Here is a 22,259-nt window from a genome sequence, read left to right on the forward strand (position 1 = left end):
TGAGGAAAATAGGCAAGCGCCACACTCATGTCCCAGCAAAATGGATTAATAACGTTTTCTAAGATGTAAAGCAATTATTGTCTGTCTTAGTCTTCGAATCTTATGCTTGAAAACACATCGACATGCTATCTTCATACTGCACACGTTGGGCTGAATCAGGAAAAATAAAAAAGGGGGGGGGGGGACTAGCACACTTGTCACGGAGGAGAAGAAAAGACATTTTCTCAAAATGAACCAACGGCCGCAATAGCACTGCTCTCAGTGCCTGAGGTATTTGGCACACACCTAAAGTGCTTTGCAAGTCAATAACAGTGCGACTTTAATTAAATATTTTGTGGCAACTTACAGTTATTTTTTGGTTCACTTTCACCGTGTCCTGACCTGAAAATGTTTATACAGTACAGAAGGGTGACAACTAGGACACGATTGTTGGCTGCTGTCCCGGTCCAGTTTGCGGTTGAGGCAACATAGTAAGTTTACCACGCAGATCACCACTGGATGGCAGCATCGAACAACTAAAGTTCCCCTTCCAGATTTCCCTCCTTAACAAAATCTACCAACCATCCATTTCCTCACGAAAATTCAGGAAAGCCCTACACATTTACACATTGACGTGTAAAAAAAGGGGGGGGGGGGGGAGTCATATATTGGGGAAAATATGTAGAAAATGAATAACTGAAAACAATTGTGTTCACGTTTTAGGTGTGCCACACAAGCGTGTATATATACTTGTGAATAATTAACATTTGTACCACAAAAACATGCCAGGACAATGACGCACGCAATTAATACGATATTGGAGCGTGGTTGGGAGACTCGATGCGCTCCCAGCATGCTTTGCGGCACTAAGAATGTAAATAGTGTTAAGACACGTTTTGTGTCAACTAATTCTTCGTTTAGTTTTTTCACGATTTGCTAGGGGCGGCCCGGTAGTCCAGTGGTTAGCACGTCGACTTCACAGTGGAGAGGTACCGGGTTCATTCCAAAAACGTGCATAGCAGCCTGATTGAAGACTCCAAATTGCCCCGAGGTGTGAGTGTGGGGGTGGATGGTTGTTCGTCTCAGTGTGCCCTGTGATTGGCTGGCAACCGGTTCAGGGTGTCCCCCGCCTGCTGCCCGAAGACAACTGGGATAGGCTCCAGCAAACCCCGCAACCCTAGTGAGGATTGAGCGGTTCGGAAAATGAATGAATGAATTATTATCTACCGGTAGTATTTTATTCCATTTGCTATGATGAGTTTGGTTTTGATGTCTATGTCTGCATGTCCCTCATAATCGCTGCAGCGGCTTTTGATGCTCCTGGAAGGCATCGTCTTCTCTCAATCCGAGGTTGCACCAGCACATTACGCAGCTGCTTTGGAAAAGGCCTCCTTCCATATGTCGATGCCGTATTGGCAGGTTTGCTTGGCATCTATTTTTAAAATGGACATCGACCCTGGAATGCAACGAAGCACTCATTGATAGTCAGTCACATGAGGGTCTGGATTGTTATCATATGATCTTCCACATTTTTGGAAGGGATCGTGTCTGCTGGTTGTTGGGTGACAACAGCAGGGTCAAAACTCTCATGCATCAGATGAGAATGCCTCAAAATCAGGGTCCTCCTCACCTCAATCCCCTGTCTCGGACGCATTTCCCTCTATATCAGAAAATCACTTTCTCTGGCAAAGAGCTGTTCCCAAAACCTCATGGACAGTCAACCTTTTCCCAGAGGACATTTTCAAGTGAGAGAGCATGAACATTACAGTAAACATAGAGCACAATGTGCAATAATTTGGGAAGAGGGCTGTTGTGCAAGCTTCTATATCAGGGGTAGACAAACTTTTTGGCTCGGGCCACATTGACTTTTAAAATTTGATAGACGGGCCGGGTCAGCCCAAGATAGATTTATTAACATATCAGAACATATTAAACATAAACATAACAAAATCATTAAAGTGTTAACATACTTTTTAATGGTAGCAGTCTGGTTGAAATCGTGTTGTCGCAATTCTCAGAACAGATCTGAGGTGTTCATCACTCATCTGGGCTCTGCGGGGTGCTTTGTTGGTGTTCATCACACTAAACGTCTGTTTACACACATATGTCGAGCCAAACAACACCAGCTTTCTCCATGCCATAGTCTGGATGTTTGGAAATTTGGCTGCACTTAACAAAGCATAAAACATATCCAGTTTCAGGAAGTGGAACTTGTCCTTTAACATCATGTCACATTGGAGATCTATCAGTTCCAACTGCAACTCCTGTGGCACTGTTTCCGGGTCTTGTGAGAAGGGACATGACACCAGCTGAAGTGCCCTGTCAATTTTTCCAAAATTACAAAAGCGACGGCAGAATTCCTCATGCAGGTCATCCGGTGATTTTCTGTATTTTTTCACATGTTGTGGGGCCTCCTTTAACGTAGCCAGTGTGGGGAAATGAGCAACTGACTTGGCTGACATTTGCTTCGAAAATAAAATCAGCTTGCTTTTGAAGGCTTTGACCTTTGCTTGCATTTCATGCACAAACTGGTTTCCCCTTGGAGCTTCATATTCAGCTCGTTCATATGTGTCAGTATGTCCACAGTAAAAGCAAAATCACAAAGCCAATCTGTCATTCAGCTCAGGAAACTTGTCACTGTTATCAAATTGCTTTAAAAATGAAATAATCTCCCGTCTGAGCTAGCACACACGTTGACATACTTTCCCCAACTTCACCAGCGGATATTAGAATGGTACAATAAAGCTGTGCGTCAGCTTCTTCAAGGAATTGAATAAATTGACGATGGTGAAGTCCCCTCGCTCGAATAAAATTGACAAGTTTCACGACTGGATTCACGACGTAGTCAAGCTGCAGCACGGATTCACACAGTGCTTCCTGGTGAATTATGCAGTATCGGAAAATTACCTCCTGCTCAGGGTTGTCCTCTTTCACCCTGTCCTGAACTCTCTTCAGCATCCCAATATTTTTTCCTGTCAGATTCGGTGATCCGTCTGTGGTAACGTTGGTGAGCGTTCTCCAAGGTAACTTGTGCCTCTGTATGACCGCTGACACGCTGTTAAATAAATCCTCTCCTCGTGTTTTTCCTTTCAGGGATTCCATATCCAGAAACTCCTCCATAATCTCGAAATTCTCATTAATCCCTCTGATAAAAATTAAGATTTTAGCAGTGTCCTTAACATCGTTGCTTTCGTCCAGTGCCAAAGAATATAATGAAAATCTCTCCGCTTTTTTGTTTAGCTTGCTCGTTAAGTGTTCGTCAATTACTTCAATCCGGCGAGTCACTGACCTGAGAAAGGCTTGCTGGCTCTTGCTAGTTTAAATGCCAGTAAAAAACTTGTCATCGTGCTTGCTTCTTGGATGGAAGGTGATCGAGTAAAGGTGTTTTGTTGAGCCTGCAAACTTGCTAGCAACCTGTCAGCGGTGGCTGTACGTTCTTGTGTTGAAAGGTTGCTGGCGTAATTAGCATGTTTAGTGGAAATGTGGGCGGCCCGGTAGTCCAGTGGTTAGCACGTCGGCTTCACAGTGCAGGGATACCGGGTTCGATTCCAGCTCCGGCCTCCCTGTGTGGAGTTTGCATGTTCTCCCCGGGCCTGCGTGGGTTTTCTCCAGGTACTCCAGTTTCCTCCCACATTCCAAAAACATGCATGGCAAGCTGATTGAACACTCTAAATTGTCCCTAGGTGTGAGTGTGAGCGTGGATGGTTGTTCGTCTCTGTGTGCCCTGTGATTGGCTGGCAACCGATTCAGGGTGTCCCCCGCCTACTGCCCGGAGACAGCTGGGATGGGCTCCAGCACCCCCCGCAACCCTAGTGAGGATCAAGCGGTTCGGAAGATGAATGAATAGGGGAAAAGTGACGGCTGATGTTGTATTCTTTTAAAACCGCAACAGTTTCTTGGCATACAAGACATACAGCCTTGGATCGGACTTCGGTAAAAAAGTATTTAGGCCTTCCTTCTTAAACACCCGTCACTCACTGTTGACTTTTCTTTTCTTTGACATTGCTGTAGATGGCTTGCGATCCAACCACTAGTAGTAAGTCGATTACTGAATTGGAAATATCTCTCTCTCTCTCTCTCTCTCATTCTTTCGGGGTACAGGCACTGCAAAAATAAAGTCACAGCGCCACCCGGTGTTGAACGCCAGTCATTGCAAGTAAAAATGAAATAAATTGCGGGAATTCACATCAAACATTGTACTGTATTCTGAACCAATCTTCGGCGGGCCGGATCTGGCCCGCGGGCCGTAGTTTGCCCATCTTGTTCTATATGTTTGCTCATGCCTTCTCTGAAGAGGAGGAATTTGGAATCCAATAATCAGGTTGTTGTGCTGTTCACTCTGTCGAAGATCCTGACTCATCCTGCGGGCATACAACCTTCCCTGAGAATAGTGATTTCCCCTGTGGATTGAAAAAGGATGTGGGGGTGGGGAAGGGGGTCGGTTAAACCCCTTGAATCTTATGCCCCAGTCGGCTAAGACAAAACAAAAAGCAGTCGTCATTCCAAATGACTTGAATTTGCACATAATGATGACATCTGTACAGTGGGGCTTACTCGACGACCGTGTCGTGGTGCGTGCTGTCCGGTTCTCCACTGGGATTGGCCGAGGTAATAGCAAGTGGTCCAGTGATATCACACAGGTGTTAGTTTTTTTGCAACGGCCTTCACCCTGGGCGGGTTGAACCGGCTTCTTCCTTGGTGCGCACGACATCCCTGATCATGGCGGCCCAAGCGCGGTGATCCTATGCCAGGTCAACCGACAGCTTCAGCCAGTCCTGGTTCCACCGTCTCAGACCCACCACCAAGGGGCTGGAAAGATACGCGAGGTCTTCTTTCATCGTGGTGGCCCAGGTCTTGACTTGTCCACCACGCCGCTTGCGCCAGGCTGGCAAAGGAGCAGGAAGGAGAACATCCCTGATCAACTCGCCCTCCTGGTGGCGTGCCGCATGCCCGAACCAACGGAGTCGGCGTTGTAGGAGACACGCTGGTAAGGGGCTAAGGTGCAGGCAGCGACGAAGGTCAGCAGTGGGGACCCGGTCCGATCGGCGGCGGCGGAGAATACGGCGGACGCAATCGTTATCAAAGACTTCCAGCTTGCGCTGGTCATAGGCCAGGTCTCACAGCCATAAAGCAGGATGGTCCGCACGATCGCCTGGTAGACACGCCCCTTTGTCACTGCCGAGATCTCACGCCGACCCCACAGATGGCGTTGTAGGCGCACGAAGGCGGATCTGGCGGCCCCGATGCGATGCACGACTTCTGCTTCTCCTTGCCCCGACGGAACCACAGAGCAGCCGAGATATGTGAAGAAATCAACGTTTTCCAGGGTCACGCCCTCCAGTGACAGCGACCGTTGGTCAGCTGGGTTGGTGAGGGAGGACATGATCTTGGTCTTCGAGGCGTTGATGCGCATTCCAACGGTCAGGGCCGTTCGATGGATTTTCATCAGTGCGTTTTCAACTTCCTCCAACGTGTTTCCAAGTCGCGCGATGTCATCTGCGTATGCAAGGTCCGACACTGCGACATCTTGGCCGACCCCCACACCCTCAAAGCCATGGAGAGCAGTGTTGAGGATGTGGTCGATGGCATAGTTGAATAAGGTTGGCGAGAGCGCGCAGCCTTGTCGGACACCCGACCGCACCTCAAAGGTTACTGATTCGCTGCCGTAGGCCCGCACTCGGACTCGGGTTGACCGCCTTCCCCCTACCCCCGCTTAAATTCCAACCTTCGACCTCATCGTGGTTGGGGGGTGAACGGGTAATCTACCCGGCCAACAGAAGGCTCTGGTAGAAGCAGGGCTGGGGACCCGGCTTCTCAATAAATTCCCACGAAACTTCTTCATGACTACACACAGGTGTTAGGTCACTGTGTGGTCAAAGATTCGCTTCTTGATGCTTTCTGTGGTGCCAACGCGGTCGTAAACTGGTCCCAGCCCTACATTGCGCCGACTTTCAACATATGGAATGATGACAGCATGCTAAGATAAAGACTTATGGAGCCAATCTCCTTTGCTGACGATCCAGCCTGGATACACGTTCCGCATGAACTCCCACAGCAAAGGACTAAAGGGTGGCTTGGCTTCCACCAGTTGCTTCAGACTAGAGATGCAAATATAAATGAGCTTCTCTGCTGGTCGGTTATGTAAGGTCATTAAAAAAATGGAATCTATGTAAGGATTAATTGAAATAGCACTAATCACTGGCTCATTTGTCATTGGTACCTTGATGCAATAGATTTTCGCAGGAGCTGAGTCCTCGCAGGAGGTGTCTGTGGGAATAGCGCCTATTCCCCATTTTTCAAGAATGCTGGCAGTTTTCAAAAGCCCAAAGGTGAGTCAAGATTTTGCCACAGGACACGGTAGCTCAAACTCAGTCTCCCGCTTCACTTGCATCAAAGACAAAAAAAACCGAACATTTTTCTCAAGCAAATAAAATCGTTCACAACTCAACGCTCAAAGAGAAAAACAAGAACAAATATGGAATACTGTACCTTTAATTATGCAGGGCCCAAAGGTAGTCATCTTTGAGAAAAGCTGCCCTTTACCAATGATGCCATTGCGCCATATGCACAAATTATGGGAAAGAGCATAAGCATGGCCAATGTATATAGATATATAAAACAAAACGTATTGACATTGATAGTGTTTGATTCATATTCAAAACTCGTTTTCACTCACCTTGTAGTTGGTGTGGCAATTGCTGCAGAGTTGAAAGAAGAAGACAAACAAAGAGCACCTCGACGGTTGCTGTTAGCAACAGCGGGACCAGATTCTTGGAAGTAGCTGACATGAATAGAAAGCATCACAGCTTGCTTCATAAAATCATTATAACTCTCTGGAAATGTCAATTTGGTAATCCTTACCACTGAATAGAAGGAAAGCATCGATAACCGCGAAAGTGATGCCTCCTGCAGCAAAATCATCAGTTGTTTGTGTGGAAAGCTGAAGTAGAACACCTACAAATGAAAAAGTAGGGGTCCGAACTGTGGGTGCAACATCACAATGTTGGCAACTTCACATCTCACTTGGATGTCATACCTGCAAAACGAAACCGGGTCCATGTTGTCCAAACTGCCACATTGACTAATGAGATGATCGACCCAAAGGCCTGGATGCGCGCTCACCATTCTCGGAGATGAGAACCCAAGGGACAATCTGATGTCAGAATGAAGTATTTGCGCTGTGTACACTCACACGAAGAGCAGACAGAGCTGCATGCCCATGTAAAAAGTAAAACAGGGCATCAAAAAAGGATATCTTAATCTTAAAACATTCTTCAGCTGGGCATTGGAGATGGACTGTGAGATTTCCAACTATTAAACCGGCAAGTAAAGTTTGGTTCCCTTAATAAGCCACCCAGGAGCTGAAGTTGACTTTTCAGGCCATTATTTTCACTACAATTTAAGTTTTTGCCACACGCAGACAAAAGCGCCTGGGATTTGAAGGGCATTTGATTATCTATCCCCTTTGATACAGACTCACTCCATGGACTTTGATGATACATGGCACCCTGCAACTCATCCCTCCGGTGCAGTGCTTCCTGCTGTGCTGGCTCTCAGCGACATGATGCCTGCCAATGACAAGCCCAGTGGTCTGGACTTCCTGCTGGCCTTCAACGTCAGCAATGAGATCCACAGCCGACTCATGAGCTTCTCTAATGAAGCTCATAACATCCCCAAGAAGTGAGAATGTAGCAGGGCAGGTGAAATCAAAGAGAAGAGCTTTTGTAGGGCTAGCTATCATTGATTAAAAAGATTTGACATGTCAGATTTTCTCCGGGTCCTCCGGTATCCTCCCACATTCCAAAGACATGCATATCAGGCTGATTGAAGACTCCAAATTGTCCCTAGATGTGAGCGTGAGCGCCAACGGTCGCTCGTTTCTGTGTGCCCTGCAATTGGGTGATTGGCTGGCAACCGGTTCATGGTGTCCCCCGCCTACTGCCCAAAGACGGCTGGGATAGGCTCCAGCACCCCCCTGCGATCTTAATGAGGATTAAGCGGTTCGGAAAATGAATGAATGAATGAATGACATGTTAGAGATTGAAAATAGAGACAGATTGATATCGAGTCAGCTGATCTCTGTGGCGTTGTCTACAACGTAGCATTGCAGTAAATGGTCACACAAGTCACTCACTCAATTGAACAATTCGGAATAGAAACGAGAAAGCTAGTGGAGACTTCGGGACCTATTTTCATGCCCAGCGCAAGTCGAGCATAAAGTGTAGTCTAACTGTCCACATGGGCGGAGTTTTCTTTCTTTTGGTATTTTCCATAGACGGGCACAGGTAGAAAGGGGCATTTGCACTCAGGACTACACAAAAAAAGCACGTCCGCTCATTCACTTTAAATTCAGCGCAGGAAAGGCGCACACACAAACTTTGACATTGCGGAAGCAGAAATAGACTTTCTGGAATCCATGCGGAAGATCAAAGCCCACAAAGTTCATTTATGAGGGACTGCAAACAGACCTCCACATGCAGATAAGTTGACCAGGGAGAGCACAGATCACCGCTGTGAGGTGGGCACTTGGAGACCGGTTTCCATCCCCATCGTTCATGTCCGTGTATGTGAAACCCCCACCCCAATAGCTGCGCCATGGCCCAGGGGGTTATTTTTTGAAAATCTAATAAAGACACCTGGAGTTCCTCAAGATTGTGGATGCTGTGGGGCTGGCCTAGTTGACACAACTCTGTAATATAGCATGGTCATCGGGGAGAAAAGGGTGGTGGTCCCTCTTTTAAAGAAGGGGGTTCCGGAGAGTGTGTTCCGACTACAGAGGGATCACGCTCCTCAGCCTCAGGATCTCTTCAGGGGTGCTGTTGCCCCCGCAACCCAACCCCGGATAAGCGGTAGAAAATGAATGGATGGATGGATTGTTTCTGAAACTAATCAGTTCCTAAATCCATCTTTCACAGTGCCAGTGCTCCGGCCTTCGACTCATTTGCATTTTCCGTCCTGTAATTGGTCGCTCAGCGCTAAAACACCAAGTTCAATAAGTTGTCCCAACCAAGTTTGACGAGTAAAATACAAAAGTAGCGCTCCGATCACATTATTACAAATAATGATCATCGTGGCTGGTGAGTAGAAAGCATTTTAATTTTTGTTTTTGTCACATTGTTCATTCCAGAAAGAAAAGGCCCGCAACTAAGCTCTCCAAAAGTATATATTTTCTTGAAAAAAAAAAAAACAAGAGTCGGTCTTATTAAAATTCTTGTGATGTTTCTTGGTGATAAGTGGACACTTCAATGAGGTTCTCATCTGGATCTCGGAAGTACAGAGAGGTGATTGTCCCCACCGCTCTTGTCCTCTCCACCGGGCCCTCCTCTATCTGCACTCCACACGCCTACAGATGAAGCAAAGTCAGAAGCTGGGATAAATAAGTCAAACAACTACCAACGTACAAAATAATTCCATATGACAGGTGGACAGACCTTGAAGTGTGCCGCTACAGTAGTCAGAGGGGTTTTGGTGACGAGACACAAGTCTGCAGAGCCTGGAGTTGGATGCTTCGCTTTAGGCTCAAATTCCTTGCCGAGCTGGTGAAGGTTAAACTTCTGCTTCCCAAAGACCAGAGCTTTACGGTCTCCCTCCATCGGTGAAGCGGAAATGGCATGTGTGAGTCAGGAAAGTTGCCCAAAGTAAATAATTAGTGGATGAGTACAGGACAAGATGCGTGAAATACAATCAAATTCTGCCATCTGGTGGAGGTTCTTACAAATCAGAGGGACATTTGGGGATCTCTATGGCAATCACATACAGAACGGTGTGATTAGAGAATTAATTCAAGCTATTAGCATCGATTTTATTGTGAACTCAAAACAAGAATAATCAAATGCTTGTTTTGGGAAGTGGGGGTGGGGATATTTTGAAGGGCAAGTGTATGACTGAAAACACAGTGGAGTTATCAGGTGAATTTTCTGTTTAGCAAGTGTGTGATGCGCCACTTGGAAATGGAGCTGGTGAGCCTTTTTTCTGTGTGTGCCTTCAGGGCTTCTGGTGGCAATATGCCATTTATTTGTTTTTCTTTTGGTTGTAAGGTAATGTTTTGGGGAACAAACAAAAGTCAGTTTGTGTTGAGTAGAGCATTTCTCCGGTCTGAGTGTTTGTACAGCTGCCACTTGGCTAAAGGCCTGTATTGGTGTTTGCACTAGTCTTGGCACAGCGACAGGGAAATCATGTCTTATGATAATGGACAGAAAAGCAATGAGATGGTAATCAAAGCAATCATGACATAATGCCCCAAAAAGACTGTCAATACCATTTTTAGATGGATAAAGCAATATCATCGTGAAACCTTCAAAATGCCATGTGGTAACTATTGCATGAAAATTATCATGGCGCTTTGATTGCAATTCCTCGTCCTGAATGAGATGATTCACGAAGATGAGCTTCAACAAGGTTTTCCCAACCTTTATTGAGCCAAGGGCTACATTTTATAGTGAACACTCGCATATTTGCAGTTCAGCATTTGCAAATGTACATCTTAGGACATTTTTTTGGGGGGGGGGGGGCCAACTTCAAATTTTTGATGAGAATCTCAACTATTTGTTCATTTTGGGCTCAGGCGAAAGCAACTTGTACTAGTATGCAACTACTAGTTAGTATTGTGGGTCTGGTGTAAAGGTGGTTTTGTGTTAAAAAAAATTAACTACTGAATACAGTTGCTTATGTAACATGGGGTGATAACAAAATGTACAAGTGGCAACTTGGCAGCCCATGGGCCACACACTCAAACGTAAAAAAAATGCTGATAAATATGCAACATCCTGTACGTTTTTGCTGAACTAACTACATGGAATGTGGGGTTTGGGGTCGGGTGGCCCCCGAAATTAAAAAGAGAAAATCCCAAAGTGCTAAAAATACATTGAAAAAAACAACAACAAAAATGCACAACTTTAATATTGGAATTGCCGTTTTTTCTTTTTTTTGTAAATTGCCCCCACCCCCCTCTGCAGAATCCAAGTTGCCTTTCCCTGGTGTACTGTACAGTACAGTACATTTATGCATGGTGTTGGTGCTTTATGAGTATCAACACACATTTACAACCCGCTTTAAAAAATGTCATTCCTTCCTCTTACTCACTTTGAAAAAAATCTCACACACACCACTTTTAAAACAAGATGGCACAAAAAATATACGTCTTCTGATCGTTACTCGTTGATGAACCCCTGGCCGTTCGAACACATTTCCGTGGCATACCTTGAACGTGACGAGCTCCATGCCCAAAGCCGACGTGTAGAACTTGATGGTGTCCGGTACACTTTTTACAGTCAGCACCAAATGGTCCAAATGACTCACTTCGATCGGACACGTTCCCGTGCGTTTAACGGCGTCTTGCGTTGGAGCGAAATCTTTCTGAGAGAAACCCAAGACTAAATCTTAGTACGTTCATTATTTCACGTTTCTGCTCGAAACACTGTACCACATCTTCACTTTAACAACTGTTAATTACCTTAGGTATCATCCTGTGGACGCTCCAAAAAACGACTGACAGCTCTCCGAAGTGCCATTAGTGTAATGTAATTGTAAAGCACTTCCGCGTTGTCCACCATTGCAATTTGAAGACAGAGTAGAGAAAACGTGCCTTCACTTTTCTGACAGTCTCGTTTTAAGCCCATCACCCATTGTTAAAATATTTTCAAAATTGTGCAACCTGAATCTAAATGGTATGTTGAGAAGCTGGTATAATCAATGACCCGTTCTATACTGTATTGCAAACACCGCACATTCATAGAAATACAATGAATTCCTTCGGCAACAAACTACGGGGAGACTGGCGGACGATTTCTGGTGTGCAATACATATTTACAACAAAGTTTATGTGTGGGTTTATTTTTTTCCACGAGTGTAGTCAAAACGGACACATCCGTCTACAGCAGGTGTCACCAACATTTTTGAGGGTGAGAGCAACTTCATGTGTACCGATTGTGTGAAGGGCTACCAAATTGATACACGTCTGAAATAACATATTTGTCCAAAATACCTTCAATAATATGAGGATGTGTTATTTTTAATACTTGATGATTTAAATTGTCAGACTTTGATCGTGTTTCGAAATGTCTCACAGTACTGCCAAAGTTTGCATTTTTAAATCATAATTTCTACTAGCAAATCACAATGTCCAGGCACTGGCGGGCTACTCAAGTGGTCTTCACGGGCTACCTGGTGCCCGCGGGCACCATGTTGGTGACCACTGGTCTACAGTGTATGCACGACAGTGTAATATTGCTACGTTTGTTCTGAGCGGAAGAATGCAATTTTTATTCCAGTTTACAGTGCCCCCTGCTGTTCCATTTGAGGTTTGCATTGAGTTCGTCAATTTAAGGCGCAAAGAGTGATCGGATTATTGCAGGATCCGTCCGAACTTCCGAATTACATATTCAATGTGCCCATTGAATACATAATATATGTTCAACAAAACATGTAAAATATTTGTTTTCCAAATTTAAGCAAGTGGAAAATATTGAAATGTATTCAGGGAATTACTTCCCAGAAAACTACACTTTGCGACTATTATTTTGCATTTTGTGTTCTGAAGGACACGGTGTACACATCACGTAATACTTAATTGTCAACACTAAATAAATCCAACTCCTGCTCATCGGAGGTGCTGATTGTGGTGGGGTGATGAATTGGGAGCGGTCTGGAATGGAACTTCTGCAATGTTGAGGTTGTTACGGTGTTTAAACAATTATCCTAATTGGGGGGGGGGGGGGGGCAACCCTTTTCTTCATGGAAATCTATCTCCACTTATTCAAGAAATGTTTGAAAATAGAAACTATTTTGTTTTGTCTTAATATATTTCAACCGGTTGTCAATTATCCAGATTTTCATTATTCGCGGGTGATCCGTCCCCTATTTCCCTTATTCGCGGGGGTCCACTGTATATCCAAAACAAATGGACAAAATGCATTTCCCAAAAACAAAACACAACAAAGCATGAATATCAGAGTGAAGCTGTGGTTAGCACATCTGCCTTAAATTTATGACTTTTAGGGGCAAATATCAACTCTGGTCTTCAATTAATGAATTTGCTTGCGTCTCATGCTTGCGTGGTTCATGTACTTTTCAAATAAATAAATGAAAGGTTAACCGAAGACTGAATTGTCCTGAGGTGTGAATGGGAAATGTTGACTATATTTACCCTGCCAATAGCTGCGGCAACCGGTCCTTAGTACAGTAAACCTGTGATACCGTACAAATACATTTGTGGCATAACTGAATTCAGCAGTTAAATTTCCAGTCAAGCCCAGTCAAATGGGCATATCACAGAAAAAATGTATACCATAATCCCTCTTTTTTCGCGGTTAATGGGTACCAAAACCACCCTCGATAAACGAAATAATAAACATATACAGGTTTAAAAAAAAATTAATTAAGTCCGCAAACGGTCCGCGAGAAGCTGCAAAACAACAGCGAGTCACAGTACGGTACTCCGTGGATATGGGAAAAAAATTATGAATGTTTATCAAAATCCGCGATGCACTGAAGCCGCGATAAACGGACCGCGAAATAGCGAGGGATCAGTGTACACAAGTTTGTGGTTTTCAACAATGACAAAATCTGGCTTAATTTCTTTTTTTTGGGGGGGTGCAAAAAAAGTGTAGCAACCATGGCAAAGATGTCCTGTGTTCCCGTTCTTCAATAGTGCCATAAAACCTGACATATCCTCTAATATAGAAATGTACTTCAACACATTTAATAATGCAAGAAATCTTTATTTCAGATTTCAGCCATTGAACATAGATTTAATAATAGCATACAGTTATATAGAATAATTTGTTTGGTGAACTTGGACTTTTGCATGTATTGCAAGCTGTAATGGGCATGTGGTGAGGTTGAACATCTTTTGACAGTCTACCAGACCTTGATCAAAACTGAAGCCTGAAGATGGAATTTGGAAATTTCAAATGGAAATTAATTTCTGCAAATTATGGGTACTATTCTATCATAAATTGAGAAAGTTAAGACGCGTTACATTTTGCTCAGCAATCCTAACAAAACAATCTGATCATGTGAGAGTAGACCAGACAACTGATAGATGGCGGAAAAATGGATTGCGAAACATTTCTACGGGAAAATTCCAGGAATCTCTGAGGAGTAAACCACTGACAAGAGAGACCAGGCGTGTTGTGATTTTTTTTCCCAGCACTGGTAATGTGGGAAAATTCACATGTCAACAGCAAGATTTCAAACCAATATGTACAACCAGCAGACATCCCCGATTCCTGGTACCGACATCATTACATTTTCATTTCTTTTTTGTGAGCCAAATATTATACAAATCCCAAAGTTGAGGTTTTTTTTTTATGTAACCTGTTTTCCCATATTCTTTCTGCCGGAACAACTATCTACTGCATTTTATGAAACAATTGCACATGGACATTATGCCATAGTTAACAAACATGGCAGTGTATAGATGAAATGGCAAAGAAACATTGTCCTCGTTTGGTCGTAACCGTCAATGTATAAAATTGGCCGGAGACTGATCCCAGCCTTGTTTAGATGCAAATTAAGGGTTGCCCGGGTAGACAATAAGTTGGCCAATCGAAAAATAAGACCACGGATACAAAGCATGACTCAAAATTATTTATACAAGCATATTTACAGCTAATACTTTGACCTGGAGTAACCGAACTGTACCAACACACCTCATGGTATATAAGGCATTGATTAGGGGCTAATAAAACTGGTGCAGTTTGAGCTGCTTGAACTGCCTGCAGGTGCACAGCTTTTATAACCAGAGGGTTTTCTTGAGAATAGTGTCTCTCTCTCACACGCGCGCGCGCACACGCACATGCACACACACACAGCATGCAGGGTGTGTGACTAACTTTGGAAAGGTAGAAACTACTATTGTAATAGTCAGGCCTATTAATTGACAAGTTTCCCAGGCACGGCTTGCAATAGAAAGCCAATTTCTGCGCACAACAACCGTCGTCATTAGATAAGATATTATTTGTTGTACCTGATCATCGCTGTCTGCGACTGGAAGTAAAACCGAAATGTTCAAACTCGGTATATAATGAAACCAGAATACCACAGCAACCGTAACCTCCAGCAGTGCCAGCGTGAAGCAACCCAAATCAAACCGGTGACGACCTCAAGATAAAACTTGCAAATGGAACGGACAGTCGAGATTTCAACAAAGACTGCTCTTCTTCAAGTTGTGAATGAACTTGGATTATTACATCACGTACGTGTGGGACAAAGAGAACTGCTATGAACTACACTACGCTCTCTCGATTGGTAGACACAAGAACTACCCTGCGACAGATAGGGCAGGTGGAGTTTTCGGACAGCCAGCGATCGATGCAGTGCACGTGATACTCGTGGGAGCAAGGAAGCTTCCGGAGCTTGTTTCCTTCCGCATACTCTGTTATACAGACACTGCAAGTCTTCAAGGCGTCACTTTCGCCAAAGTTGCGCATGGCAAGGTTGTCAATCTGTTCTTTGGTCAGCCCTTGGGGTTGGTCCTCATCTTCGTCGTTTAATAGGAAGAAATGAGCCAGTCGCAGAAGGGGCAACGAGCTCGGCTCCTCAAGGCTGATAGGGGGTCTGGGTCGAGCCCTGCCACCGGGGGCTGGCGGAGCGGTGGCATGTCCTTCATCCGTATCGGTCTCAACTGTCCTCGCCCTGACAGCGGCAGCCACGGCTGGTTCATCAACAACAGGAGCAGCAGGAGCGGCGGCATCCGTGTTATCGGCGTTTTCAGCCAAATCCGCAGATGCATTGGCTCCACGGTTGGAATCGGAAGAATCGGAGTCTGAATCCATGAGGTAGCCGAGCTCACCGAAGCCTGTCATGATCTGTCGAATCATAGACTGGAGAGCCATTGAGGTCGCCTCTCCCAAACCCGCATCAGAGATTCTGCGGATCGGGATGCGAATGGTGCTGACATATGTCCGCACACCGGCACGCTCCGAGCGTGAGAAAGTCCTACGAAATCCACCGCGCTCACTTTCATAAAGAAACGTGTTGTTTGAGTTCTGCGAGCGCGAACGGGTACGACTGGCAATGCTGTCCCTTTGGCGATACTCGCCTGGACGCACGCGCCGCACCTGGAGATCAAGCATGATAGTCGGCGGCCGTCGTCCAGCTGCACCCCCTTCAACTCCAGTTTCTCCTTCTTGGGAGGCAACGCTTTGGGTCTCAGGACTTTGTTCGGTTTCAACCCTGCTCTCCTGAATATCAGTCTCAGCAGCACTTTGTCTAGAAACAACATGCTGTCGAGTCCGAGAACTACCCTCCACTTGAGGGGCAGGTGGATTGCTAGGATTGCTGCTGGGGCTTTGAGACGTTTGAGCAAAGCGGGGATTGGGGAGCTCTTCCAGCTGATCTAAACGGAGAGGGGAGCGACTCCTGGCCGACCGAGTCCCGGTTCGGCACGGTTCCGAACTGCGGCTGCGAGCCCTCCTGTGTCCTCTACGTAGAGACACAGAAAGAGTGGGTTGAACTGGCACGACAACTGGTGAGCTGGGAGGTTCTCCATGTGTCTCATTCGAAACAACCATCTCCTGATCAGGCTCAGGCTCAGGCTCAGGTTCCGGTACCGGTACCGGCTCAACAATGACAGCCATCTCCTCGACAACTGGTTCTTCTACCACTCCTGTCTCCATGAGAACGGATGGGTCAGCATTTCCCTCCACTGCTTGAGACTCTGGAGGCTGTTGCTCTCCTTCGGCAGCTGCCTGCTGCTCTGCTAAGGTGCGATTCACGCTGATTTCCAGGCTGAATCGAAAGTCTCCACTGTTTGGGTTGGTCTGACTTACAGCCCTCCAGGACTGGTTTCCACGATGGCCAGTTCTGGTTGTGTTGCCTGTGCGCCTCACAGTGTTCAGCCATTCCAGGAGACTATCTCCGTTAGCAGGATCTTCAGAGGGTTCAGGTTGCTCTAAAAGTTATGGAGAAAGCATTTCAGGTTCATCACTGATTTACCAATTCAATTTTAAATAGAAAGCAAAAGATATGTCAAACTTACCGCTGGGCTCTTCTACATTTTCGGCACTGGGCGTGTTACTCTGCTGCTCTGCACCATTTTTGAGATTCTGAAGTCTACTAAACAGCTCATCCTCAGTTGCCTCTCCTGAAAAAGAATTTAAAACATAAGAGCACTTTATCAACAAGAAAACAGAGCGCCGTGTCTCACCCCGCAATTCATTTTTTCAATGTCATTTGGTATTAAGTTCATTTTAAAAACAGCTAAGACACCAACGTCCAAACCATTTTGCACTAAAATCAAATGTTCACTCAGGCTGAAGGAAACATATTCCAACAGAATGCAAAATATTTTGACCTCAACAACTACAATAGAATCATAAGCAGTGAAAAAAGATCCCGCCTGTACTGTATTTCAAGTTTTTTCTGTTCCTTATTGTCTCAACGTTTCTCGAGGTGCCATCCTGCAATAAATGCACAGGACACAAATTAATCCCATAGCCCTTAGAGTATTTTTCAAAACAGTAGTGATCCACAGAGCTGTTTAGTTTTTCTTTAAAACACAGCAACAGGACAATGCTTAAGACCTCTAGACTTACCAGGGCATGCCACTGTCCAGTCAATGCCCTCGCCTCGCAGGGTGCTCCGCTAAAGGACGCTCCAAACTTACACTCTCCCTCCCACTGTCCTGGGACACAAACGGATTGGTGTCTTCAGTAGAGCGCGAAAGTTGTGGCATTCTCATCATAGTGTGAAAACCAAGCTCCCCGAGCTTAATGCTCAGCACAGCATCTTCCGATACAGGCAAAGTGGGGGAAAAAAAGATTTAACTGACTGTGGAGATAAAAAAAAAAAAAAAAAACAATTCTGATGATGACATAGGTGACATTGGATGAAACGATGTAAGCGATTTTCACAGCAGACAAAATGTCAAAGGCATTGTAAGGGAAATGCAATCCAACTATGTAAACTTCAATCTCCCCAAATAATCAACAGAAATGAGCAAATATGTGTCACAAGTACCATAGTCTTTTTTTTTTTTAATCTTTGCACATAAACACAGGTGCACGTCAACAATGTGAGACGCATATGCTAACAATCCCGTCCCTAAACACAAAGACTTCTATTATCCACTTAATAGTCACACACCGGACCGAAATGTTGAAATCTGTTACAAGAGTAGAGGCTGGTGCACATTTTGGCACACAAAAAAAAAAAACCCAACCTATTTAATTGTGATGAAAGGGATTAACAATTATATAGCCAACATAACTACCCATAACATTTGGGAGTTTAAAAAGTCACATTTTACAACTGTTAAAGAAAATCGTGACTCAAATATGAATTCACTAGAACAGCAGCAAATGTTCACGCCACGCAGCAAGGCTGGGGCTGAAATTGAACCCACACCCTCTGCACTCTGAGGCGGACGTGTTAACCATTCGACCACCTTGCAGTGCAGATTTTGCCGAACACTGTACTTTATAGCTTGGACGTTTCAGTCCATAATTCCACCTGTTGCTGAATGTAATCCTTAATTCACAAATATGACTACATGTGTATTACTATCTTGCATATTATTATGATCAATAATGTGCCGGAGGGGGAAAAAAAACAAGGACAGATTCAAAATCAGTACAAAAACAAAATCAAGTTCACTTGCAGCTCCGATTGAAACATCATCAATATTTGCTGACCGATGAAATTATCAGGACATACCCATTTTCATTAAAGTTTCTTAGGCTGCACTCAGACTGCAAGTCCAAGAGCCACAATTCGATTTAGTCTTTAGAATTGTATTTACTGTCTATTTACAATATTGCCAAGTTAGTCCTGAGATATCTGTTTTACACATTCTGAACAACAACAACAACAAAAAAACGTAACAACTTGCATGCAAAAAGGGCTAAATTTATATGCGTTAACACACTCAAAGTAAATAATAATTGAAACGCGGAACATTGAGTAATTAAGTTGGCTTAAATGGATTTTCCCTAACCCAATGTTAAATGAAGTTAACTTCTGCATTACAAACCTTTTTTCCTATATAATGCATGGGTTTAAAACACATTTTATTTCAAGGTATACAGTTTTGCTGCAGGTTTGATTTACTGCATGCTATCCACGAAACTCCAGTGTGTTTTGGAAGATGTGTATATGTGTAGTGGATGAATTGTAAATTAAGTCTGAACAGCCCAGTTCAAATGCCATTTTTGTGTTAAAAAAAAAAAGACCAGGATAAATAATTTCACAACTTTTTCTACCATCAATGCCACATATAACCTGTGCAATTAATTAAACCAAAAATCTAAAGTCAAGACAGAAGCTTTGTCTTACAAAGGGAAAAACAACAACACTTGAAATCACCCAAAGACACATACATGCCTTATGGTCAGATAAGACCACGGTCAAATTTTGTGGTCATAATTTCAAAAGGTACTGTATATATTTGCCGCAAACACTGCTCATCACCAACAGTGAAACATAGCTAGAATTGGAGCCTAACCAGTTCAACAGCAGTCATTGCAAACACAAAACTGTTAGACTTCAGCTAATTAAAAATAAACAAACAAAAAAGGCAGCAAAAAGGCATCTAGAGGGAAAAGAAAATGTCAGAAATAGCCTACTAAATTAAACATCTGAACTTTATTTTGTGGTTACACTAATCAAATATGAAAGGGGTGTGCTTCCTACTGATTGCTGTCAGGCTGCTAAATAAAAATAAAATTACGTGAAAAACAATTGTAAAGAGCACAGCCACCTTAACTATATCTATATTTATATTGTACTTAATTGAACTGTGTACATTGAAACTGAAACATTTATTTTTGTGAATGCTAAAACTTTGTTTTTCTTCTTTCTACCCCCCAACTTTGCTGCTGTAGACTGTAAATCTCCCCAGTGTGGGACAAATAAATGATATCTTATCTTATCTTAGTTTCAAATTAACCTAGGTTTGAGTGTGACTGGTCAATTCTGAACATAGCCACCTTCCACAGTTATAAGAAAGCGTGCACACTTGTGCAACCACATTATCTTGGTTGTTTATTTTCATTTGCACTCTCAACATTGAGGGTTTTTTTTCAGTTGATAGTTAATGTCTCACTCACATTAATAGCAGAATATTTTTTTATTATTTCAGTCCCATTTTTTTTACATCACAAAAACCTGGCATTTCAACAGGGGTGTATAGACTTCTTCTATCCACTGTATAGGCATGTCATCTATCGGCATACTTCAACAATGTCGCGCTAACAGTCTGTCAATTTACTCTGCAGTCACGTTGGCAGCTCTCTCATTCGTATCAGATTTTTTATTTACAAATGTTGCTATGCCACATGACTACAGCAGAGTGGGCCCTTTTTTTCTGGGAAATCTGTCACTTGAACCATGTAGTTTCAATCCTACCATAGACACCCAAAAACAGCATACTGCTACTTAGATACACAGAATTGGAAAAAATGGCATTTGGCCTAAAACAAATCATATGATTAAACATCAGTAATGTAATCATATGATGAGCTGACAGCATGTCCAGTAAAATGAATTACCCATAAAATGGAAGACGATTACCTGGGGTACCCAAAAGATTGTTGTCCCTCATGAGACGATAGTCCTCATCACTGAGATTGTTGACAAACTGGTAGAAGGCCTCTTCTCTATCAAGACGATCGAGCTGCCTCCTGCGCTGCGACTCTGGCTGGTCACTGGCGCTCTGCTCTGAACTGTCAGACCCTTCCATTGAGTCAGAAGGGGAAGAGGTCCGAGAAGATTCTCCAGTCTCCAGCAAGATTTAGAAGCTGTATGAAACACATTAAACGTACATGTTTGTAATAATGGTTTAAGACATGGTTCCAACATCTTAAGACAAGTTAAATACTTTAGGCTTTTTAGTTCCATTTGAAGTAAAAGAACAACTTCATAATAGTCTCAAGGTCCTATTTTGTGTGATCTTACCACAAGAACCATTTGGTTTTGTGTGTGTGTGTGATTATTTACAATGATGACATCCTACATGCATCATGTGTTAACATTTTTATGTCCTCAAAGATTTACATTTGATTGCTAATCAAGGCTTTGTTTGACTTCAATATCTAAGACTTTTTAAGGATCTGCTGGAAAAGATGTAAGGATTAGAAATGACTATTAGTGTGCTTGATTAAAAAATGCGGTGGCTCACTGAATTACAAGGCCTGACTGAAATCCCATATCGAAATTCGCTGTTAATACATCCATTAGATATTACCTAAACCCAAAACGTCGACTTATCGTTTCAATTCGCTCACATTATAACACTGTAATTTGTAGTACAGCTAAACTGCCAAGCTGGTCTAAGGAAAATAACAAGGATACATAACAGCTGATATGGACATAATTTAAAGGAAAGCCCTTAATAAATTGAGAAGTAGAGCCAAAACAAAATGGCATCTAGTTTGAGTTCATATTGCTATTAGTGAACACGGACGCGACTTTACTCGGTACACATAATGTAAACTAGGTGGCCGAAACCACTTGACGTACAGTTACCGTTAAAGAATTCATTTCAAACGTGTTTTATTAGCTTATTAGGCGGACACGCCGAGACAAATGGCCACAAGCGGCGATGTGGTGTCAATGCTAACTAGCGGAGTGGCCGCTAGCAACGTAATCTCAAACGGACCTTTCGGCTAACCTTACGATAGCGATCAAATTCACAAGAGTCGTTAGTACCACTAAATTGTCGTGCACACATACCTGGCACGGTCAATCGCAATTGTAAGTCAGCTGACAAAGCTTCAATAAATATTCAACAACGGGATGGGAGTGTTCCAAGTCCCTAAAGTGTAGCGTCATCGACAGCCATTAGCTACTGTTGAGCTAACTAAGCGGACGGCAGGTAGCAATGACGTTCTAAACCAGTACGAGGCAAGTGCAAACGGGACCGAACTGGTTCGCTCAAAATAATAGTACCAGGAAACATAAACGGTCTCTCAAAAGGTCGCTATTATGTTACCTGCTCGGTGATGAGAGTAATGATAGGATAGTAAGTCCCAGTTGTTCTTCCAATAACCTTAAAAAAAACGATTGAGTGTAACATGAAATTTAGTTTCAGGAGTCCATTTTGTTTCTTTCGTGAAATCCATAACGTTCTTCCGGGGGAAACCAGCCCATAATACAATTCCCCGAATTTAGACTCACAGGAACATTTAGTGACGTTACACAGCTATTTTGGAACTTCGACGCCACGGCCAACGCCTGAACCAATCGGCGAACTTGCTGCCTGATAGATAGAATTCAGGAACTACAATTGTCGGATTATTGTTTTGAACCGAACCACTAAATTCGGTCACAGCGTCACAGCG

At 43.7% G+C, this 22,259-nt stretch overlaps 3 protein-coding genes across 4 annotated transcripts in view; 1 reads left to right on the forward strand and 2 right to left on the reverse strand.

Annotated features, from left to right (window-relative positions):
* The window catches only part of LOC127607134 (platelet-derived growth factor receptor-like protein), a 97,791-nt gene that overhangs the window by 37,755 nt on the left and 37,777 nt on the right, over positions 1 to 22,259 (forward strand). The window lies entirely within an intron of this gene.
* On the reverse strand, positions 9,148 to 11,790 carry glod5 (glyoxalase domain containing 5). The gene is made up of 4 exons (XM_052076746.1): positions 11,432 to 11,790; positions 11,179 to 11,334; positions 9,411 to 9,566; positions 9,148 to 9,322 (listed from the first exon to the last, which is right to left on the reverse strand). Exons 1-4 carry the CDS (start codon positions 11,441 to 11,443, stop codon positions 9,182 to 9,184), a joined length of 465 nt encoding a protein of 154 aa, XP_051932706.1. The 5' UTR covers positions 11,444 to 11,790; the 3' UTR covers positions 9,148 to 9,181.
* On the reverse strand, positions 13,677 to 22,071 carry rlim (ring finger protein, LIM domain interacting). Of its 2 annotated transcripts, none has more exons than XM_052074415.1 (4): positions 21,911 to 22,071; positions 20,491 to 20,717; positions 16,961 to 17,065; positions 13,677 to 16,873 (listed from the first exon to the last, which is right to left on the reverse strand). In XM_052074415.1, exons 2-4 carry the CDS (start codon positions 20,657 to 20,659, stop codon positions 15,207 to 15,209), a joined length of 1,941 nt encoding a protein of 646 aa, XP_051930375.1. In that variant the 5' UTR covers positions 20,660 to 20,717; positions 21,911 to 22,071; the 3' UTR covers positions 13,677 to 15,206. The 2 variants fall into 2 exon arrangements, with proteins under 2 accessions (XP_051930375.1, XP_051930386.1); XM_052074426.1 differs by lacking the exon at positions 21,911 to 22,071 and adding an exon at positions 21,652 to 21,890.

Source organism: Hippocampus zosterae, chromosome 1, assembly GCF_025434085.1.
Source record: "Hippocampus zosterae strain Florida chromosome 1, ASM2543408v3, whole genome shotgun sequence".
Lineage (NCBI taxonomy): Eukaryota > Metazoa > Chordata > Actinopteri > Syngnathiformes > Syngnathidae > Hippocampus > Hippocampus zosterae.

What these genes read in the sequence shown, in the direction of transcription:
- glod5 (XM_052076746.1), bottom strand. An exon ending in TGGAGCTCGTCACGTTCAAG is followed by an intron (nt 9,567 to 11,178) that starts GTATGCCACGGA and finishes TCACCGATGGAG; the next exon opens with GGAGACCGTAAAGCTCTGGT. An exon ending in CTGTAGCGGCACACTTCAAG is followed by an intron (nt 9,323 to 9,410) that starts GTCTGTCCACCT and finishes CTTCATCTGTAG; the next exon opens with GCGTGTGGAGTGCAGATAGA.
- rlim (XM_052074415.1), bottom strand. Translation starts at nt 20,659, where the DNA reads ATGGAAGGGTCTGACAGTTCAGAGCAGAGCGCCAGTGACCAGCCAGAG. An exon ending in CAATCTTTTGGGTACCCCAG is followed by an intron (nt 17,066 to 20,490) that starts GTAATCGTCTTC and finishes ATTCTTTTTCAG; the next exon opens with GAGAGGCAACTGAGGATGAG. An exon ending in AAATGTAGAAGAGCCCAGCG is followed by an intron (nt 16,874 to 16,960) that starts GTAAGTTTGACA and finishes CATAACTTTTAG; the next exon opens with AGCAACCTGAACCCTCTGAA.